This window comes from Pan troglodytes, chromosome 2 (assembly GCF_028858775.2).
Source record: "Pan troglodytes isolate AG18354 chromosome 2, NHGRI_mPanTro3-v2.0_pri, whole genome shotgun sequence".
Lineage (NCBI taxonomy): Eukaryota > Metazoa > Chordata > Mammalia > Primates > Hominidae > Pan > Pan troglodytes.
This window is the reverse complement of record NC_086015.1, coordinates 117,313,452-117,337,267: the sequence shown is the minus strand read 5'-3', so window position 1 is coordinate 117,337,267 and position 23,816 is coordinate 117,313,452. Positions and strand designations below refer to the sequence as shown.

The window sequence follows — 23,816 nt, the reverse complement described above, 5'->3', positions numbered from 1 at the left end:
CCACCAAATCTCCTAATGCAGATTCCCATTGGGAAGAAAATGTGGCTGGCAGTAACACCACATCCCAACCTCCCCTCAGTCATATTCCCTAACATTTATAAAGTTTCCAGGAATCAAAGTGAGCTCTTCCTTAGGAAGGTGTAGAAAATAAATGAGTTCCATGAGACCAGGGGCCTTGCCTTTGCCCTTCACACATCTAGTGCTTAGCAAGTACCTTCTTGGGGCAGACATGGATTCAGTTCAAGGGTTTGGTAAATGAGTCCTTCTCTTTAGCAGTCCTTTCCCTGACCAGTTCTTCTTTCACAAGATCAACCCTCAGTGTTACTTTGATTTTTGTAAGCCTTTTACTTAAATTATTGACAATTTAACTTAAGTGTTATAATTTTGTTGCTTTCTCTTTCTCCTAAACCTGTCTTTTTAAAATTTTCGTGCATAGCTGAACCTCTGTCTCCCTCATGCATTCATCTTTTTAAAGTCATTACTTGTGTACCTCTTCTTTTTGCTCTTTCCCCTCCAAAAGCTTTCAGAAACTATGGTAATCAAAAACATGTAACATGCCCTTGTGACACGAGAACAGAACAGTTCCTCTTTCTTCTTGAAGGTAATCTGTTGAAGTGCTGACACCTTCTATGAGGAGATCCTTTGCACTGGGGAATTTATAAAGCAATTTCATTTAGCTTAATATAAAATGTTAAGCGAGAGCTAAGATGGAGCATTTCTAGAACCCTTTTGGACTTATGTTTCATTTATATTATCAATTAACAAACTGTAAATGGCTTCTTTATTTTAATGGAAGTGCTTTGTTGCTTAGAAAACAACAACTGGCCACTGGGTATAACCGGAAACAAGTTCTCCGACACTGCTTTACAGAATGGCAGCATTGGCATGGCGCCAAGCTCCTGAAGAGAGAGCTGGCTCTCACAAAAGAGGAAACTAGGAAGAAGATGGATGCACTGCTGCAGGCAGCATCACTGGGGAAACTCAGTGCCAATGGGTTATCAGGCATCAGTCTACCTGAGGAGGCAACAGCCATGGTGGGTCCACCAGTAAAAAATGGACAGGTACGTTGTTTTTCCTGCTTAGTAAACACTTGTATTTGAGGTTTGTGCTTTTATAGCTGGTATGTCAGTCATTGTCAGATTGCCTTGTCTAGGCTATCAGAAGATTAGAGCTGCCTCAATGCACTACCTTTCAGGCAGTGTTTATTTCCTTGAATTGAATCTTCTTTTTATAATCATATATAAACTTTGGCATCATTGGAAGTTAGTAGGGATTTAATATCGAAAGGGCATTTAAAACAACTAAGTAAAATATTCGTTTAGGGAAAGACAGGTAAAGCACTGTCTATAACTCTTGAACTCCCCTTTTTGATCATCAGACATTTCCTTTCTCTAAATGAGTTTGTGACTTACAAGAGGGGAAATTTAAAATTTTTCTTTTTCTAATAAGAAAAGTCATATGTACTAATTGTAGCAATTTGATAGAAGATCACAGAGAAAAAACTCCTATAATTCTGTCATCTGTAGATAATCACTAATAACATGTTAAAGTATAGCCATCTAGTCTTTAAGCATATGCAAATTTATCTCTTAATATTTTATTTAGCTTTTAAATTTTCTTTAGTCAGGCCATTGAGGAACTCGTCTGCCAAAATTCAGGAAAAGGAAGGCCATGTTGTTTTTTTCTTCTTAATACTAATACTTACTGTTCTTCTAAAAAAAAAAAATTACGTTTTCACAATATAACATGAGCATTTTCTGTCATTACATACACTTCTGCAATAGTAGTTCTCAACTGAGAGTATACCTCAGAATCACATCTACTAAAACAGAATTTTTGGGTGTGGGGCAGCTCTTTTTTTTTAAGTTCCGCAAGTGGACGTAATACATATCCCCTGTCTAAGGACTAGTATTCTGTGCCACCATTTTGTAATGGCTACATGATATTCTGTAATGAACCATAAGCTGGAATTTGTTTAGCTCCTGTATTACTGGAATTTAAGTTGTTTCCAGTTTGCCGCCATTGTGAACAATGCTTCGGTGAACATCCTAGTAGCTAAATCTGCACATATCCATAATGCTTTACTTAGGATAATACCTAAAAATGGAATGCATGTTCTATTTTCATCTTATTATTGCTTCAACATTTGTATCTCTTTGATTACTAGTAAGGTTAAACATTTTTATATTGAATATACACTTGTGCACCACATAGCAATGTTTTGGCGAATGACTGACCACATACACAGTGGTGGTCCCATAAGATTATAATGGAACCAAAAAGTTCCTCTTGCTTAGTGACTTCTTGATGATCTTGACCCTGTGTAGTCCTTGGCTAATATGTGTGTTTGTATCTTAGTTTTTAACAAAAATGTGTTTTAAAATTTTTTTAAAAAACAACCTCTTTAAAAACAGGAAAAAAAAGCTTATGGAATAAGTATATAAAGAAGGAAAATATTTTTGTACAGCTGTGCAATGTTTGTGTTTTAAGCTGTTACTTTATAAAAGAGTCAAAAAGTTAATAATTTAAAAGTTTATAAAATAGAAAGTTACAGTAAGCTAGGATTAATTCATCACTGAAGAAAAAAAATTCTAATAAATTTAGTGTAGCCTAAGTATACAATGTCTATGAAGTCTGCACTAGTATATAATAATGTCCTAGGCCTTCACATTCACTCATCCAGAGCAACTTCCAGTCCTGCAAGTGCCATTCATGGTAAGTGCCCCCATACAGGTGTACCATTTTTTATCTTGTATACTGTTTTTACTGTACCTTTTCTATGTTTAGATATGCAAATACTTCCCATGTGTTACAGTTGCCTACAGTATTCCGTATAGTAACATCCTGCCCTGGTTGGTAGACTAGGGGCAATAGGCTATACCATATAGCCTAGATGCAGTAGACTATACCATCCTGGTTTGTATAAGTACACTCTACAGTGTTTACACAACAAAATCACCTATTTCTCAGAACAAATCCCCATTATTCAGCAATGCATGACTGTATATATATCTATATATGGATGTAGTAAGATACAGATATATAGTGACTTGTCTCTTCATGCTCTTTGTCCATTTTTCTATTTGATATCTTTTTCTTATTTATAAGAGTTCTTTATATTTTAAGACTATTGATGCTTTTATTATTATATATTGCAAACATTTTTTCCATTTTGTCATTTGTCTTTTTGGTTTAGTTATGGTGTTTGGTATTATACACAGTTGTTAAGTTTTTATAAAGTCAATCCTGTCAGCTTCTTCTTTTATCACTGCTCTTGTCATGTTTAGAAAACCTTGTGGAGAAGAGCTTCTACCCCCTCACCTCCACCCTCCACATAATGCTGTTAAGTACTTAATTCAGACATGTGAAATTAAATTGTGCACTAGAGGGTCCCCAGCCTTGCTTTTTACCCTGATTATTGCTAGCAAGTAGGCTAGTTTTAATTTAAGCTTATTCTCTCAGCAAGGGGGGATCAGGAAGATGCTTGTTGGGACTTATGTGTAACATTTTGGTCCCTTCCCCTAGGCAATGTATCTACCTTTATGGCAGATAATTTTGTCTCCATTGAGACCCAAGACAGACTTCTATCTTAAGAAACAGCTGTATGGAACCTTTTACCTTACAAAGTGCCACTGTTCTTAAATGAAAAAAAAAAAGTCCGCAGAAAGTATTTTTTACCTGTGCAAAGCAGAAAAATTACTATATATATGTAGTAATTTATATATAGTAATATATAGTAATTTATATATATAGTAATATATATAGTAATTTATATATATATAGTAATATATATAGTAATTTATATATATAGTAATATATATATAGTAATTTATATATATATAGTAATTTATATATATTTAGACTCAAGGGAACAAAAGCCTCCAAATCTCTGAAATCAAGAACAAAAGACTTTATCAAGAAAGGACAGTATTGTTAAAAATGGAGCAAATGATAATAGAGGGCTACAATAGACCCTGTAGAGACTAAGTAAACTAATCTTTTTCCAGAGTGTACAGCAAAACATGAACAAGTGAAAATATAAAATCTTTAGTTAGATGCTCATTAATTATACAGTCATAGGAACTCATGTACTAAGAACACACAAAACTGTACCTTGAATTTTTCCAAAATTATCAGTTAGCTAATAGGTGATTTTCTCTAATTAAGTCAGACCATTCACTCCTGCTCTATTAAGTACTATCTGTACCACTAAGCTTTTCCTTCATGTTCTTTATTTTCATGTTAAAAAGTTACCATGATCCAAAAGAAACCCTGTCGCTTTACTCAGGGCTTTGACACAGTCTTGCTAGGTTAATAAGGTGTCATTACCACCAAGTTTAAAAGAACCTAAAACATATACCCTGCTTGATATAAATTGCTTAAGCAGGTGTTCTCATGAATAAGTGTTCACTGACATTACTGAAATAAAAGGTTACTTTTAAAAGTGTTTAACATGTCAGAGTTTCCATATATCACATCTTTCATTTCAGTTGAGTCTATGGAAAGCATTTCTATAATCGTGAAAAATATTTTTGAGTCCCTAAGGATGGGGTCCTGTTAGAACAAGAAGCTTCTGATATTTAGATAGCTCATAGCATTTTTCTCTTTAAGCCATTGCAGATGGCAGAATCAAAAACTTAGACCTTAGAACATGGACTCAAACCATTCTAGAAGAGACATTTTAATATGACATTATTTTGGCCAAGATTGCTGTTTCTAAATAAAAATTCTTGTTTCCTTCCCCTCTGTATAGAACTTGTAATTGAGTATGGTACCTCAGTCTATTAAATGGGATTTATGTAATAAAGCTTTGAAAACTAGTGATATGCTAATACGAAATATTATTAGGTAACATTATTCTTATGTAATGCAGATATTTGCCCAGTGATCCTGAGCTTCCAAATATTTCCCGCCCATAGATAGTTCAGGAATAGCTGGAAACGGTTAGCTAGGCTTTAACGGGACCTTGATGCTGAAATAAATAAATATCCTATACTATGGCATATGATTAATTTACTAGTGTCAGGAGAGGCATTGAAAGAAAAGAGATATATTATTCATTTGTAAAGATATTCTTTGGTTTTCAGACATTCTCGAGAAAGAATATATCCTTTGCCACAACATCTTCAAATTTCCACTAAAATTCAGAGTCAATTTATGCATATTAAATTCATGTTTTTTATATATATATATATATATATGTATATCTGGAGTAACCTTGCCTAATTCACAAATGAACTGTCCAAATTAGAAATTTATAAGAGAAGATTTTTGCTATTACGAATGTCCTGGCCCATGGCAATGGTTCATACAGCTGTAGCCACTCTCCCAGTTTTCTTTTTTTTTGAGCCAGGGTCTCGCTGTGTTGCCCAGGCTGGAGTTCAGTAGCACAATCTCAGCCCACTGCAACCTCCACTTCCCGGGTTCAAGCGATTCTCCTGCATCAGCCTCCTGAGTAGCTGGGATTACTGGTGCGTACCACCATGCCTGGCCAACTTTTGTACCTTTAGTAGAGACAGGGTTTCACCATGTTGGCCAGGCTGGTCTCAATCTCCTGACCTTAAGTGATCTGCCCACCTCGGCCTCCCAACGTGCTGGGATTACAGGCGTGAGCCACCACAGCCGGCCATTCTCCCAGTTTTCATGGTGAGCAGCAATGCATGTTTTAAGAGTGGTGGCCTCTGAGGTAGCCAGGCCAGGAGCACAGACCACCTTTACCTGCAATACATGGCAGTTGTGCCATTAAACAAAACAATACTGACCTCATGAATGTTGGATTTCATCAGCACAGTCCTTTAAATAGTTGAGCTATAACATGTTTCTCTCTCTCAGGAGACTGCAGTGCCCCCTTTGTGGGAAAAGCCTCCCTCGGGAAGCAGTGGTTGTATGCTCAGTCCTCCCCTGGGAAGAACAACAACAGGCAACTTGCAGGGTTCTCTTCAGAATGTCTCTTTGAGTGCACCTGGCAATAAGCAGCACAAGACCCTGGGTGCTGAACCCTCTCAACAGCCTGGCAGCAATGAGACACTCGGAACTACCAGCCAGAAAGCAGAACCGCTTTGCTTGGGTCATTTCCACAACCGCCATGTCTTCCAGCAACAGCTGATTGAGAAGCAAAAGAAGAAACTTCAGGAACAGCAGAAAACAATTCTCGAGCTGAAGAAAAACCAGCAGCTGGCAGAGGCTCAGTGGGCAGCAGAGCGTGCCTTAGCAGTCACAGACGCACAGAGCCACCTGCTGTCAAAGCCCAGAGAAGAGGAACCAAGAACCTGCCAGATGCTTGTGAAGTATGTCTGTTCTATCAGAACTCTCTGGACTCATTTTAAGGGGTTTTTCACTTTGGGCTCCTGAGCTTCTTTGCCCTGCTTCTGAGCCCCATGATTGTTCCTTTCCTTGATTTTGCACTCTCAAAGCAAAGAAGCCTAGTTATGACTAGTATATGACAGGCACAGATAGTCAAGGATGCCTGTAAGGATCCAGTTATACTGTTAGCATTTGGGTCACGGCTGCCTTTGAGGATCTCTGTTACTATGCCAGTTAAAGAGAAAAATGCTGTCTTGCTCTATTTCTGGGTTTCTAGCTATGCTAAGTGCTGAGAAGCCAAGTCAGACAACATCAGGTCCACATGGAGCAGCCCCTGGGCTGGCTTATTTCCTAGCTTAAATTTGTAGTTGTTAGGGATAAAACAAAACATCTTTGAGCCTCAAATAAGAGCCCAAGTTTCTCAAAAGCCATGTAAGATGGTTTCAGTTGTGCTTGAGACATACTCATTGCATGTGGTAAATAGGATAAGATGTGGTGACACCTATGGATTTGAAGCATTAGGATGGGAGTCAGAGTACCTGACTCACTGTGTAGACTCATGCCGATCACACAACGTTTCCATACCTCATTACACATATTTATGGAGTGGATATAATATGTAGTTATCTCAGAGAGTAGGGATTCATTAAGGTCTGTAAAAGGCTTTGAGCATCTCAGGTCAAAGGACTTTGAAGGAAACTGGTTAGTAGTCTAAATTCCTTTCCTTTATTTTTTCCCTAGTTCACCTGTTGCTTCCCCTGGGACTGAAGGCAGAAGTGACTCCCGAAATTCTCTTTCTGGACTCAGAAGGAAACCAAAGCAATTGATGACACCGCATCCCATACTAAAAGGCAGGGCTGTCTCGGTGGTGGCCTTGGTGGTTGTTATCTTCTCTCCTAGAGTAGAATGTGTACACTGGGACTGAATTCTGGCAACTCTTGAGGTTTTGAGACTTGGCAGAACCTGACATCAAAAATCTCAGAATGGTAGACATGTGAGGAGTGGAGTACACCAGAGAGCCCCACTACTTTTTTCCTGCCCCTTTTGCCAACCTTTTTGGCATTCCCAGCCAACACACACTCAAAAAAACATAGCTGAAAGGTGTATCATTTTTCTGTAATTTGAGATTTGGATTGTGAAAAAAAAAAAAAGGGATAATTACACAAATGAGAAAACTCTGAGTAACTGCCAAGGACAAACACTGATAAAGGACACCTGTCATTGTACTTTGTTAATGTTCAAATTTGATCAGTTTACAGTAATCCAAGATAAGTTATATCATTTTATAATATTATAACTTGTTGATAGGATTTTAGTAATAAAACCTACAAACCAGATATGTTAATTTGATAACATTTTTGATGCATCTAGAAACACTTATTTATTTATTTGGTACAGGCAGGGTCTTCCTGTGTTGCCCAGGCTGGTCTCAAACTCCTGGCCTCAAGCAGTCCTCCCACCTCAACATCCCTAAGTGTTGGGATTATAGGCATGAACCACTGCACCTGGCCAGAAACCCTTATTTAAACTAAACTATACGAATAGAAGCATTCTTCAGAACCCACCTAGTGAATCTGCTAATTGTTTTTACTATATGCTTAGTCCTTCACTGTACTTATGTTTGCATGTGGTGGTTGGCACTTTGACAATTATATTGTGGTTTGTAAATTTGATTTTTTACCTGTGACAAGATTGCTGGTTTAACAAGAAGTAATTACAAATGAAAGACACTGTGCCTGCAGTCAATTCCTATTAATGAAGAAATTGGCAGTCTTTGCATTAACTATCTGCCAGGACAGCAATTTATGCTGTCTTTGCCTATCATTAAGCTTGGTCAGTAAATGCCCACTTAAGTATGATTTTTTTTTAAAATTATTGTTTGGTCAAGGAGTTAGCTATTTTAGAAGCCCAGTCTACTTTCAAGTAGTCTTTTAATGATTAGATCTAGAAAAGATGGGCAAAGGGCATATTACCAGAGACTCTGCTTCTTAGGGGTCTCTTACTTTAATCCCCTAGTCTATTTCTGCCTTCTTAGAGACAATTTCACTCTCGCCATCTGTGGCACTACCATTCTTTTTCAGCAAAGCAGACACTTAATAACTGTAAGAAATAGCCTGGTGAGTTTTTTGTTTATTAATTCTTAAAACTTGGACTTAAATTATTTTCTCTAAATTATGGCACAAGGAACTGAAAGTAACTATTGGCTGGCTTAGGTGAGCAGAACTTGATACTCCTCCCATCCATGCCCCTCTTCCTATGAAAGCCCCAACTGATTATAGAGTCATATTATCAGACCATCTTGCACATTTGTTTCTTTTGGATCGATATTTAATAGCCTGTCAAGAACAGGAGTCTGACACTCAAATTCATTCAGATGCCAGTTCTCCAAATGCCTGGTACAATTCCATTTCCTGCCCATCTGTATATCCAGGCCTTAAAACTAGATTCAAATATATTCATCGTGACCCCAAACTTTAGTTTGTTTGTTGTTGTTCTTATATATACAGACATATGTACAGTGACTTAAGAAAAATTAGCAGATTCAATAGGATTTGAGGAACGATTCTACTCTCAAAGTACTTGTTAGATGTAATTAAAGTTTTCTGCATTCATCAAACATATAATCAAATTAGAATTCTGGTTTCTGGGTTTCATATACTAAAAGTCTATCATCAAGGCACATTATAAATCAGTAAACAATTATTTTAATAAAAATGTAAACAAAATAATTAATTTATAAATTGTTCCTCATTGCTGAGGATGGGATAGTAGGTCTTTAACCTGTAGAGTATATAAGTTCTATTTATCTCTATATATTTTCTGAGATTGTGAACATTCAACTTAAAAGAACACCCTAATAATAACACTAAATTTTACTATGAAATGGAGACATTTCTCTTGCAGTGTTCCTCATATTTTTTCAATATAAAAATATTAGAACTCTGTTACTATTTTCTAGCTATGGAAGAGAGAGCAATTCAACGAGCTGAACGTAGGCGGTTCTTGGCAGAGAAGAAGAAAAAACAAGAAGAAGAAAAATTGGTAATAGATTCAAAATGCAAACTGAGTCAAAAAAGAAGGATTTGTCCAGGTCTTTCTTAAAAAATGAAACCTTGCTTTTTCAGAACTCCTGAGACAATAGAGTTACATCAACTTTGGAAATGGTTTTTTTGCCTAGTGGCCTGAATTCTGTGACAATTTTAGGAAAATAAGGGGGACAGAAACATCAACATCATTAACACAGCAGGAAGAAAATGTTATGAAAGTTGATGAGAGCCAGCAGATTAGAAGATTTACACATAACCAAGATTAGTGTATTATAGGTAGATGTCTGACCTACTGAATTTGCAAAGGGGGATAGTTCTTATTTTCCACAGTTTTGACCTAGACTATCCAAAGTAAATTTTGTAACTACCAAGAAAAAATAAACAGTTCCAACAATTGGGGGTTTTCTGGTGAAATGAAAGAAAACCTTTTTCCCCCTAAACTGTTTCTAACTTGGAGTTAGTTTTTCACAGATGACAGTAAGAACTAAAAAGTAATCATTTTTTAATGAAAGATTGGTGATCTTATTTATGATCAGTCTTACCTTCCCAAGTAGAAAAGGATTCTTTTGGAGAAACTTTTAAGTTACATAACTGATGACAGGTTGATTGAGTTTTCTACTTTTATCACAAAGTGCAGACTTCTTCCAGAGATAGGACAGGCACTTTGGTAGACACTTGACTATCCTAAACATAAAAGATCACATTTCTGTTCAAATTGAGGGTTCTGATATTTCTGGGTTCTAATCTCAATCAGGCCCAGTTAAAGGCCCAAGAGGAGGAACGTCAGAAAAGGGAGGCAGAAGAAAAGGAGGCACAGCTTGAAAGAAAACGAGAAGAGAAGAGACTGAAGAAAATGGTTAGTATTGTCTATTTGGTCAGTCCCTGTATCTTGAGGCTTGCTGTGTGTGATACTGTGGCCCTATCCACCTTCTTTAACCCAGAACTTCTATTTGGAATACTCTTCTCTCACCCTCACTTCTTTTCTCTATCTTACTTAGTGAAAAGCTACTCATTCTTCAGATTTCAGCTAAAACAGAACTTTGTCCAGATTAGCCTTTCCTGCCCTGCCCACCCTCCTCTCCACTCAGAATTAGGTTGGGTCCCCCTTTGTGGACTCTCATCAAGTATCTTCCCTTCATAACATTATTGACAGTTATCATTGTGCATTTGTTTTATGGCTGTTTTATTCATTTCTACATCCCCAACTAAACTGTAATCTCCATAAGGATTAAGGGAACAGTCTGATGTTGTTCACTATTGTATTGGCACCCAGCAGATATGTGTTTAATGAGTGAATAAATGAATGAACAAATGGAAGAAGAAGTGATAATACACACAGAAATAATAATACACACAGAAGAAATAAGAGAAAAAGCTCTTACTCTAAGGTTATTAAATTCTGCTTGGGAAGATAAGGCCTAAAAATACAAACGTGTCAGAGACACTGTAGTAGAGTATTTGCCATCATGTGCTACGTAGACGAAAAGAGATCAAGGGGCCAGACATGGTGGCTCACACCTGTAATCCCAGCACTTTTGGGAGGCTGAGGTGGGAGGATTGCTTGAGCCCAGGAGTTTGAGACTAGCCTGGGCAAGATGTTAAGACCCTGCCTCGATTAAAAAAAAAATTTTAATCATCTGGGCGCAGTAACACCTGCCTATAATCACCAGCTACTTGGGAGGCTAAGGCAGGAGGAATCCTTGAGCCCAGGAGTTTGAGGCAGCAGTGAGCTGTCATTGTGCCACTGAGCTCCAACCTGGGCAGCAAAGTAAGACCATCTCTAAGAAAAAAAAAGAGAGAGAGATCAAGAAAGTCATATAAGGTATATTTCATGAAGAATTTGGAGAAATTAGAGGTATTTTCATGAAAAGGAAATTTGAATGGAGAATTGTATTAGTCAGGATTCTCCAGAAAAAGAGAACCAGTAGGACATATAGACAGAGGAAGACTTATTTTGAGAAATTGGCTCACGCAATTATGGAAGCTGAGAAGTCTCATGATCTGCCATCTGCCATCTGGAGACCCAAGAAACCCAGTGGTGTAATTCCAGTTCAAGTCTGAAGGCTCAGAATCAGGGGAGTTGATGGCATAAATCTCAGTCAAAGAGCAAGAGAAGACCAATATCCCAGCTCCAGATGGGAGGCAGGAAGCAAAAAGGGGCAAATTCTTCCTTCCTCCTCCTTTTTGAAAGTTCTATTCAGGCTCTCAGCAGATTGGATGATGCCCACCAACATTAGTGAAGGCAATCTACTTTACTAAGGCCACCAACTCAAATGCTAATCTTATCGAGAGACATCCTTAAAGACACATCCAAAAATAATGTTTAATCTAGCACCCCATGGTATAGTCAAGTTGACACATAAAATTAGCCATCACAAGTCCACCCCTTGTCAACATGGCACCCATGCACATCTCCTTAAACCATAGTTAATCTGCAAATAAAGACAATAGCACGATCATAATTCCACCTAACATGATACAACTATCCAGCATACAACTAAAAACATACTAAACCATTCCTCAGAAGAGGAGGTAAAGTCCTTGTGTGATGTTTACTCTTCTCCATGATATCCCATAACTTAAATACTTAACTTAAATAGCATAAATGATATAATATTAGTAACTTAAATACTGTGATAGAAAGTTACAGTATAAAAGAATAAGAGGAAAGAAAATGCACAAATGTATTCATAGCAAAATAAGGAGAAAATACTCATGACACAGTTTTTGTTTCTACAACTGGTTACATGGTCGTAACTGGTATTTATAAGTACCTTCTTCCACTACCCCTCCATATTCCCCTTGCCTTCAGCAAGCACCTCAGCTGCTTGTGATTCTCTACCCAACAGGTGACCCAAACCTTCATTCCTAAAGTCACAGCAACATTCATAGTCCTGCCTGGATTAGGTTGTAGTTTTCCATTTACTCTAATTACAGGACAATGTTAATACTAAGAGACACCCTAACAAATCTCCTGTATTCCAAATGTATTCTTCCTTACCTTCATGTAGAGTAGTAGTTCAGTTTCCCCTTGGCAGGAAGGATCAGTCACCCCAAGCTAGCCCCATAACTCCCTTCTTTGCCATCGATTCAGTGGCACAAGGAGCCGAAAGTGGCCAGGTAGCAGTCAACTTGCAGTTAAGTGGAATCATTATGTCTCTTGGTGAAAGCATTCTTCCCTCTGGAACTAAGACCTCTAGGCTAGTAAAGCATAAAGTCATGGGAACAGGAAGCCAAAATTTTGCTAGTGGTATTACTAGGGGTAATAGTGTACCATTCTCATTTCCATCCCTTGATTCCTGGGCCCTTGAATCCTGGCTATCAGAGAAACCATGCCATGTATTGGATACTGATTAAGAGCATGTACGGACTTCTGAAGAACCTTCCCCAGCCCTGCAAGGTATTGCCACCTGGCTGGTGATATAACTAAGTCTTCAAAGGGCTATTCCATTGTTCGATCAATCCACCTGGTTCTGGATGGTAGGGAACATAGTAAGGCCAGTGAATTCCATGAGCATGGGCCCATTGCTATACTTCTTTGCTGTGAAGTGAGTTCTTTGGTCAGAAGCAACGGTGTGTGGAATACTATGACGGTAGATAAGGTGAATCTGTAAGTCCACAGATGGTGGTTTTAGTAGAATCATTGCATGCAGGGAAAGCAAATCCATATCTAGATAGAGTGTCTGTTCCAGTGAGAACAAAATATAACCCCTTCCTTAATGGAAGCAGCTCACTGTAATTAACCTGCCACCGGGTAGCTTCCTGATCACCCTGGGGAATGGTGCCACATCAGGGACTCATTGTTAGTCTCTGCTGCTGGCAGAATGGGTACTCAGCAGTGCCTTTAGTCAGGTCAGCTGGTGAGTGGAAGTCCATGTTGCTGAGCCCATGCATAACCTCTGTTTCTGCCACCATGGCCATTTTGTTTATGAGCCCATTGGGCGATCTCATGGGGTCAGGATCATCAATATCACGGTCTTCCACCTCCACAGTTTGTTCCACTGAAAGGTCTTCAAGGGCAATAACACCAGTGGAGCTGTCATCTCCTATGATAGCGATGCTTTCTTCTTGAATACCTCTTGAAGGACCTGCCTGAGGCTGTTTTATAGTTAACTTTTTTTTTTTTTTTTTTTGAGGCAGAGTTTCACTCTTGTTGCCCAGGCTGGAGTGCAATGGTGCGATCTCGGCTCACTGCAACTTCCGCCTCCCGGGTTCAAGTGATTCTCCTTCCTCAGCCTCCCGAGTAGCTGGGATTACAGTCATGCACCACCACGCCTGGCTAATTTTTGTATTTTTAGTAGAGACCGGGTTTCTCTATGTAGGTCAGGCTAGTCTCGAACTCCTGAACTCAGGTGATCCGCCTGCCTCGGCCTCCCAAAGTGCTGGGATTATAGGCGTGAGCCACCACGCCCAGCCAACTTTTTTTTTTAATAAGGAGTACAATCTAAAATAATGATAAAAAGTATAGTGTCATTCTCAAGTATTATGTAGTTCACATAATTGTATATGCTATACTTGTATATGTCTGGCAACACAGTAAGTTTGTTTATACTAGCTTTACCACAACTGCTTGAGTAATGTGTGGCACTATGAATTAGAATAACCACAGTATCACTGGGCAATAGGAATTTTTCAGCTCCATTATAACCTTATGGGGCCACCTTGGTACATTCAGTCTTTCATTGACCCAAACATCATTATGTAGCATATGACTGTATATTTATTTTATACTTTGGGTTATTAAAAATACTGTGTTATTTATTTTGTTGCTCAAATTGTTTCAGCTTTGGCCACTGGGAGCTCTTTAAGGTTGGCTCCTATTGTCCCTTTGACATGCCCCCATTATTTTGTGTTTTTTGGGCACTTTACTTTCTGATGCTATTCATCTTTTATTTTTTCATTGCCCTGCCCTCATGAATAAGCCATTTCTCTGAGGGTTCTTAGTTATAAATGGTATTTGGAAAGCAAGATCTAAGTACTGAGGGTCTAATTGCTACTGGGTGTCACTAATTCTAGGACCTTGGCAGTTGGAGGTAGGTAATATATGTATGCTATGCTATGTATACACACCTATCTGTAATCATTCTGTATAAGTACCGCGCGCTAACCGATTGCGCCACTGGAGCTCTTCTGTAATCATTCTGAATCTATCCATCTGTGTGTGTATATGTACATATATGTATGTGAAACTCTACCTAAATATGAGTTCATACTGATGTTTCTGGCTCTAATCCAGCACTAGAGGGTTTATCCTATGCTTCCGTTCTTGCTTATTTGTAAATGCCCTCTGACAGTATGAAACCTGGCTCCCACAATTCATCTCTTTACTTATTTGTTCAACCCCAGGATAGATATAAAGCAGTTTCAGAACTGATTACCCAAACCTCAGCGAGAAAAAAATTACCAAATACAGTACAGTGTTTATGTACAGTTCCATTTATCTTTAACCTTATGTTTTCCAATTAAAATCTGGGATACATGTGCAGAACATGCAGGTTTGTTACGTAGGTATACATGTGCCATGGTGGTCTGCTGCACCTGTCAACCCATCATCTAGGTTTTAAGCCTGGCATGCATTAGGTATTTGTCCTAATGCTCTCCCTCCCCTTGCCCCCCACCCCCCAGCAGGCCCCAGTGTGTGTTGTTCCTCTCCCTGTGTCCATGTGTTCTCATTGTTCAACTCCCACTTATGAGTGAGAACATGCAGTTTTTGGTTTTCTGCTCCTGTATTAGTTTGCTGAGTATGATGGCTTCCAGCTTCATCCATGTCCCTGCAAAGGACATAATCTCATTCTTTCTTATGGCTGCATAGCATTCCATGGTGTATATGTACCACATTTTCTTTATCCAATCTATCATTGATGGGTATTTGTGTTGGTTCCAAGTCTTTGCTATTGTAAATAGTGCTGCAATAAATATACATGCGCATGAGTCTTTAGCTGGAGGCATCATCCTATTTGACTTCAAACTATACTACAAGGCTACAGTAACCAAAAGAGCATGGTACTGGTACTAAAACAGACATGTAGACTAATGGAACAGAACAGAGACCTCAGAAGTAACACCACACATCTACAACCATCTGATCTTTAACAAACCTGATAAAAACAAGCAATGGGGAAAGGATTCCCTATTTAATAAATGGTGCTGGGAAAACTGGCTAGCCTATGCAGAAAACTGAAACTGGACCCCTTCCTTACACCTTATACAAAAATTAACTCAAGATGGATTAAAGATTTAAATGTAAAACCCAAAACCATAAAAACCCTAGAAGAAAATTTAGGCAATACCATTCAGGACATAGCATGGGCAAAGACACCAATAGCAATTGCAACAAAAGCCAAAATTGACAAATGGGATCTAATTAAACTAAAGAGCTTCTGCACAGCAAAAGAAACTATCATAAAAGTGAATAGGAACCTACAGAAAGGGAGAAAATGTTTGCAATCTATCCATCTGACAAAGGTCTAATATCCAGAATCTATAAAAAATTTAAATGTACAAGAAAAAAACAGTCCCATCAAAAAGTGGGCAAAGGATATGAACAGACACTTCTCAAAATAAGACATTTACGCAGCCAAAAAACATGAAAAAAAAAGCTCATCATCACTGATCATTAGAGAAATGCAAATCAAAACCACAATGAGATTCTATCTCACGCTAGTCAGAATAGCGATTAGTAAAAAGTCAAGAAACAATAGATGCTGGTGAGGCTGTGGAGAAATTAGGAACACTTTTACACTGATGGTGGGACTGTAAACTAGTTCAACCATTGTGGAAGACAGTGGTGATTCCTCAAGGATCTAGAACCAGAAATACCATTTGACCCAGCAGTCCCATTACTAGGTATATACCCAAAGCGATACAAATCATTCTACTAAAATAAGTTTTAAGTTACTTAGGTCAGCTCCTATTTTTCCCTAGGTCAGCACCTATTTTCCCCAGCTCCTTGAGTACAGTTTTGTCATTTGTTTTTAATACAATCAGATTCATTTGTCACAGGGTACATTCCATCCTGGAATCCCTGACATTCTGGTTGATTTTGTTGTTTTTCTACTTTAAAGTTCACTCTTGGTAATGTACAGTGCTATGGCTTTTAACAAATGCAGAGTATTATAAAAAGCAGTTCCTTCATGTTACAACTTCCTCTGTATACCCCTCATTTTTTAATTTTTATAGATTTAGGCGGTATAAATGCGGTTTTGTTACATGGATATATTGTGGAGTGCTGAAGTCTGGGCTTTAGTGTACCCATCACTCAAATAGTGAACATTGTACCCAGTGGGACATCCGCCAGCCCCTAACCCCTGGCAAACACGGATTTGTTTTCTATCCCTATGTGTTTTGCCTTTTTCAGAAGTCATAACAGTGGATTCATACAGTGTTACTTTTTTCACTTAGTAAAATGCATTTATGATTCATCCATTTTGCTGCAGGAGTCAAAAGCTCAGTCCTTTTTATCATCAAATAGTATTCCAATAGAATTTCATCTGCATATGCAAGTTATCTATTCCTCTATTGATACTGCTTCCAGTTTCTGGCAATTATTAGTAAAGTTGCTAGAAACATTTACATACAGGTTTTTGTTTGGACTCATAAGTTTTCAGTTCAGTCAGGTGTTCACACCTGTAATCCCAGCACTTTGGAAGGCTGAGATGGGAGGATTTCTTGCGCCCAAAAGTTGATACCAGCCTGGGCAACATAGTGAGACCTTGTCTCTACAAAATAAAAGAAATTAGCCAGGTGTGGTGACATGCACCTGTAGTCCCAGCTACTTGGGAGGCTGAGGTGGGAGGATCGCTTGAGCTCAGGAGTTCGAAGTTGCAGTGAGCTATTATTTTGCTACTGCACTCCAGCCTGAGTGACAAAGCAAGACCCTGTTTCTAAAAAAAAAAAAAGAATGTATTTTTTTAAGTTTTCAATTCACTTAGGTAAATACCTAGGAATGTGATTGCTAGGTAGTGTGGTAAGTCAATGTTTAAGTTTATAGGTAATTGCCAAATTCTATTCCAAAGAGGCTGCACCATTTTGTGTTCCTACCAGTGATAAATGAAAGGTCTTTTTGTTGCACATGCTCATCAGCATTTGTTATTGTCAGTTAGGGGGGTTTAATATGTTCTAATAGGTGTGTAGTAATATATCATTGTGGTGTTTATTTGCATTTCTCTAACAACAAATAATGCTAAGAATCCTTTCATATCTTTACTTGATATCCATATATCTTCTATGATGAAGTATCTGTTCAGATCTTTTGTCCATTTTTTGTTTACTTATTGTTGGGTTTTAAAAGTTCTTCATATGTTCTGGACCAAGTCCTTTTTAGATATGTGATTTGCAAATATTTTCTCCCAGTCTAAGGCTTGTACTTTAATTCACTTAACAATGTCATTCACAGAGGAAAGTGTTAAATTTTAATAAAGTCAACCTTATCACTTTTTTCTTTCATGGATTGTGCTGTTGGTGTTGTATCCAGAACTAATCACCAAACTCAAAGTCATTCAGATTTTCAGTTTTTCCTTCACAAAGTTTTACATTTTACATTTAGGTCTGTGGTCTATTTGGAGTTAATTTTTTTTTCTTTTCTTTTTTTTTCTCTGAGACAGGGTCTCACTGTCACCCAGGCTGGAGTGCAGTGGCACGATCTCGGCTCACTGCAACCTCCACCTCCCAGGCTCAAGCGATTCTCCCACCTCAGCCTCCCAAGTAGCTGAGACTACAGGCACACGCCACCATGCCCAGCTAATTTTTGTATTTTTAGTAGAGACGTGGTTTCACCAGGTTGTCCAGGCTGGTCTCAAACTCCTGACCTCAAGCGATCCACCCACCTCAGCCTGCCAAAGTGCAGTATTGGGATTACAGGCATGAGCCACCATGCCCAGCCCATTTGGAGTTAATTTTAATATAAGTTGTGAGGTATGCTGTAATTTATTTTTTATATGGACATTCAGTTGTTCCAGTATCATTTGTTGAGAAGACTATCTTTTCTCCATTAAATTATTTTTATATCTTTGCCAAAAATCAGTTGACCATATTGTGTGGATCTATTTCTGGGCTCTCTGTTCTTTTCTGTTGTTACTTTATGTCTATTCCTTTGCAAGTAATACTGTCTTTGATTACTGTAGCTTTATAGGCATTGTGAATTCTGCTACTCTATTTTTCTTCTTCAGAATGTTTTGGCTATTCTAGTTCATTTGACTTTCCATATGAATCATAGAGTCTGGGTGTCACTATGTTACCCAGGGTGGTCTCAAACTCCTGGGCTCAAGTGATCCTCCTGCCTCAGCCTCTCAAAATGCTGGATTACAGGCGTGAGCCACCACACCTGGGTCACAGGGGTGACCCAGCCTACTGAAATTTTTTTTTTATCATGCAAGGATGTTGAGTTTTGTCAAATGCTTTTCTGCATCTGTTGAGATGATCATATTACTTTTATCCTTCATTCTGTTAATATGGTGTATCACATTTATTGATTTGTGCATATTGAACCATCCTTGCATCCCAGGGATAACTCCCACTTGATCATAGTGTATTATCCTTTGAATGTGCTCTTGAATTTAGTTTGCTACTATTTTGTTCAGGATTTTTGCAATTATGTTCATCAGGTATGTTGGCCTATAATTTTTTTTGTAGTATCCTTGTCTGCCTTTAGTATCAGGGGAATGCTGGCCTCATAAAATGAGCGTGGAAGTGTTCCTTTCTCTTCAGTTTTGTTGGAAGAGTTTGAAAAGAATTGGCATTAATTCTTTTTTTTATTATACTTTAAGTTTTAGGGTACGTGTGCACAACGTGCAGGATTGTTACATATGTATACATGTGCCATGTTGGTGTGCTGCACCCATTAACTCGTCATTTAGCATTAGGTATATCTCCTAATGCTATCCCTTCCCCCTCCCCCAACCCCACAACAGTCCCCGTTTAAATGTTTGATACAATTCACCAATGAAGTCCTGGGTTTTTCTTTGTTAGATTTTTTAATTACTCATTCAATCTCCTTATTTGTTTATTGGTTATAGGGTCTGTGGCCTTTCTTCATTTGGTTGTTTATTGGTTAGTAGGGTCTGTGGCCTTTCTTCCCTCTTCCCAGCCTCCTCGAACCACTCAGCTGTGCTGATTACCTCAGTAATCTGGGTAAGGTAAGAAAGAAGTGGGCCTCTTGGGCAGCAGCCTACACAGCTGAGGGAGCTGAATGCTTACTCACTCTCCTCTCACTTTCCTCCATGGGAGGAATCACAGGCTGTGGGGGTCTCTCTTGGCATTGAACTATGCTGCCTTGGGGGAGGGGTGACCTAGATAAAGTGAAACTATTCTTACCTTCTTCAGTGTGTTCAGTGATGTGCTGGAACTTCACTGCTGGACTTCTGGACTTCCACAAAGTACTCTCATCCATGGGTACTTGTCAAAATCAGTGCTTCTGCGGGGATATGATGGTAGAAAGCTGCTATTCCACCATCTTGCTAATGTCTTTTCTCCATTTATTTATGTCTTTGATTTCTTTCATCATTGTTTTTATAGCTTTCCTCACATCTCACATTTTGTTAGATTTGTACCTAACTACTGCATTTTTGGGGCACTATTATAAATGCTTTTTTTAAACTTTCATATTCCATTTATTCATTGCTAATATGGGAACATAATTCATTTTAGTATGTTGGTGTTGTATCCTGCAATCTTGCTAAACTCACTTTTTGGTTCCAGAAGTACTTTTGTAAATTATTTGGAATAGTCTAGGTAAACAGGTTGTCTGCTAATAAATGCAATATTATTTCTTCCTTTCCAATCTGCATGCCTTTTACTTATTTATCTTGCCTTATCACATTAGTTAGGACTTCCAGTATGAGATGGAGTAGGCATGATGAGAGAAGACATCCTTGCCTTGTTTCAGATCTAGGGGGAAAGCATTCAGTATCTCACCATTAAGTATGATGTTTGCTGTGGGTTTTCATGAATGTCTTTTATTAGATGAAGGAAATTTTCATTTATTCCTAGATTGCTGAGAGTGTTTATTACAAATTTCACTGAAAGCTTTTTCTGCATCTTTGATATGATCATGTAGTTTTCTTAATTCCTCTACTAATACGGTAAACTACATTGATTGATTTTCCAATGTAAAATTATCCTTGCCTTCCTGAGATGAACTCCACTTGGTCATGGGTCATGGTGTGTTATTTTTATATATTGTTAGATTTCATGTGTTGGTATTTTGTTAAGAAATTGGTTTTTGGGGGGGGGGGTTTGTTTGTTTTTTTTTTTTTTTTTTTTTTGGAGTCTCACTGTGTTGCCCAGGCTGGAGTGCAGTGGCGTGATCTCAGCTCACTGTAACCTCCACCTCCCGAGTTCAAGCGATTCTCCTGCCTTGGCCTCCTGAGTAGCTGGGATTAGAGGCATGCGCCACCACACCCAGCTAATTTTTGTATTTTTAGTAAAGACGGGGTTTCACCATGTTGGCCAGGTTGGCCTTGAACTTTTAACCTTGTGATCCGCCCACCTCAGTCTCCCAAAGTGCTGGGATTACAGGCATGAGCCACCACATCTGGACTTTTTTTTTTTTTTTTTTGAGGTGCTTTCTCACTATGTTGCGCAGGCTAGTCTTAAACACTTGGGTTCAAATTATCTTGCCTCAGCCTCCTGAGTAGCTGGGATTCTAAGCATGCACCACCACACCAGCCTGCATTTCCTTTTTTTTATATTATGTTTGTCTTGTTGTGGTATTAGGATAATGGTTAGCCTCATAAAATGGGGGAGGATACCCTTTTTTATTTTTTGAAAGAGTATGTAAAGTTGGTGTTATTTCTCTCTAAAATGTTTGGTAGAATTCACTGGTGAAACCACTGGGCCTGGGGTTTTCTTTTTTTATTATTTTATATTAAATTTTTTATTTCTGTAGGTTTTGGGGGAACAGGTGGTATTTGGTTACATGAGTAAATTCTTTGGTGGGGATTTGTGAGGTTTAGGTGCACCCATCACCTGAGCAATATACACTGAACCTAATTTGTAGTCTTTTATCCCTCACCTGGAGTTTTCTTTTTTAAAATGATTTAAAATAACATATTCTATTTCTTTAATAGATATTGAGCTATTCAGTTCTTTTTTTCTTCTTGAGTAAAACTTGGTAGTTTGTATATTTCAGGAAATTTGAGCATTTAATCTAAGTTTTCAAGTCTCTTGGAACAGAGGTCATAGTATTCTCTTATGACCTTTTTAATGTCTATGAGATCAGTATTGATGTCTTCTCTTTAAATTTTGATATTGGCAATATATATCTTCTCTCTTTTCTGGTTTACCTGGATATCAGTTTTATCTATTTTATTTCTTTTCAAAAACTAACTTTTGGTTTCACTGGTTTTCTTTGTTGTTTTCCTCTTTTCAATTTCATTGATTTCTGCTTTAATTTTTATTTCTGTCCTCCTCCTTCCTTAAGATTTTGCTCTCTTCCTCTAGTTTCCTAAGATATAAACTTCAATTATTGATTTCAGATCTTTCTCTTTTTCTTTCTTTCTTTAGAGACAGGGCCTTGTTCTGTTGCCCAGGCAGGAATGCAGTGGTGTGATCACAGCTCACTATAACCTCAAACTCCTGGGCTCAAGCAATCCTCTCACCTCAGCCTCCTGAGTAGCTGAGACTACAGGCATGCACCACCATGTCCAATTGATTTTTTAAATTTTTTGTAGAGATGGGGTCTCACTGTGTTGTCCAGGCTGGTCTTAATTTCCTGGGCTCAAGAGATCCTCCCACCTTGGCCTCCCAAAGTGGTAAGATTACAGGCATGAGCCACCATGCCTGGCCTCTCCTTTTCTAGTGTGTGAATTTACTGCTGTAAATTTCCCTCTAAGTACTCTTTTACTTGTATATCATATTTTGATATTTTTATCTTTATTTAGTTCAAAATATTTTTAATTTCCCTTGAGATGTCCTCATTGTCCCATGGGTTATTAAGAAGTTTATTCTTTAATTTTTAAATATTTGAGGACTTTCAGATAACTTTTTACTAGTTTAATTTCTAGTTTTAATTTCTAGTTTAAGTTCCTTATGTTCCAAGAATGTACATTGCATGAAATTGTAAAGTTTTGCTTTATGACCCAGAATATTGTCTATCTCAGTGAATGTTCCATGTGCACTTGAGAAGAATATGTATAGTACTATAGTACTAAGCTGCCATTGGTCTACTCTAGAAATGCCAAGTCACATTGTTTGAGTATGTTTTACTGTGTCTTACGGTATCTATATCTGTATTCTTACTGATTTTGTGCCTGCTTCTATCAGTTATTGAGAGAGGACTATTGAAGTTTCTAACTAAACTTGAGACTTATTTCTCCTTTCATATCTATCTGGTTTTGCCTCATGTACTTTGAAGGTTTGTTCTTAGGTGCATGTATGTTTTAAAAGACTTACATGGCCAGGGGCAGTGGCTCACGCCTGTAATCCCAGCACTTTGGGAGGCTGAGGCAGGCAGATCATGAGGTCAGGAGATCAAGACTATCCTGGCTAACATGGTGAAACCCTGTCTCTACTAAAAAAAATACAAAAATATTAGCCGGGTGTGGTGGTGGGCACCTGTAGTCCCAGCTACTTGGGAGGCTGAGAAAGGAGAATGGCATGAACCCGGGAGGTGGAGCTTGCAGTGAGCCGAGATTGAGCCGCTGCACTCCAGCCTCGGTGACAGAGCGAGACTCTGTCTCAAAAAAAAAAGACTTACATATATGCCTTATAAAATTGAATGTCTTATAGACATCATATAGCTGTGTCTTGATTTAGCATCTAATTTGATAATCTCATTCTTTTAACTATTATGTTTAGCCCATTAACTTTAAAGTGATTATTAATAAAACTGGATTAAAATCTTTTTTTTTTTTTTTTTTTTGAGATGGAGTCTCACTCTTGTTGCCCAGGCTGGAGTGCAGTGGCGTGATCTCTGCTCACCACAACCTCTGCCTCCTGGGTTCAAGTGATTCTCCTGCCTCAGCCTTCCGAGTACCTGGGTTTACAGGCACGCACCACCACGCCTGGCTAATTTTGTATTTTTAGTAGAGACTAGGTTTCGCCATGCTGGTCAGGCTGGTCTCGAACTCCCGACCTCAGGTGATCCACCCGTCTTGGCTGGAATAGCTGGGATTAACAGGCGCCCGCCACCATGCCTGGCTAATTTTTGTATTTCTAGTAGAGATGGGGTTTCACCATCTTGACCAGGCTGGTCTCAAACTCCTGACCTCGTGCTCCACCTGCCTCAGCCTCCCAAAGTGCTGGGATTACAGGCGTCAGCCACTGCACCCGGCCACAACTGGATTAAAATCTATCATCTTGTTAGCTATTTTCTATTTGTTGTACTTATTCTTTGTTTTTCTTTTTTTCCCTACCTTATCTGGTTTTAATTAAGCATCTTTATGATTCTATTTTATTGTGTTTTTTTGGAGTTTTTATACCTCTTTAAAAATATATATATATATTGAGATGGAGTCTTGCTCTGTCGCC

The 23,816-nt window shown here is 38.4% G+C and overlaps 1 protein-coding gene across 11 annotated transcripts in view; it reads left to right on the top strand.

Moving 5' to 3' along the window:
• Positions 1-23,816, top strand: part of CCDC191 (coiled-coil domain containing 191) — a 91,883-nt gene that overhangs the window by 44,206 nt on the left and 23,861 nt on the right. For 10 of the 11 annotated variants that reach the window (XM_016941686.4, XM_063807018.1, XM_009446178.5 and 7 more), the window contains 5 exons: positions 812-1,061; positions 5,833-6,287; positions 7,045-7,154; positions 9,263-9,345; positions 10,105-10,206. In XM_016941686.4, coding sequence (XP_016797175.1) covers positions 812-1,061; positions 5,833-6,287; positions 7,045-7,154; positions 9,263-9,345; positions 10,105-10,206 — 1,000 coding nt within the window. Of the gene's footprint in view, positions 1-811; positions 1,062-5,832; positions 6,288-7,044; positions 7,155-9,262; positions 9,346-10,104; positions 10,207-17,953; positions 18,369-23,816 lie in introns of those variants that run through there. The other variant, XM_063807020.1, reaches the window with a different exon arrangement.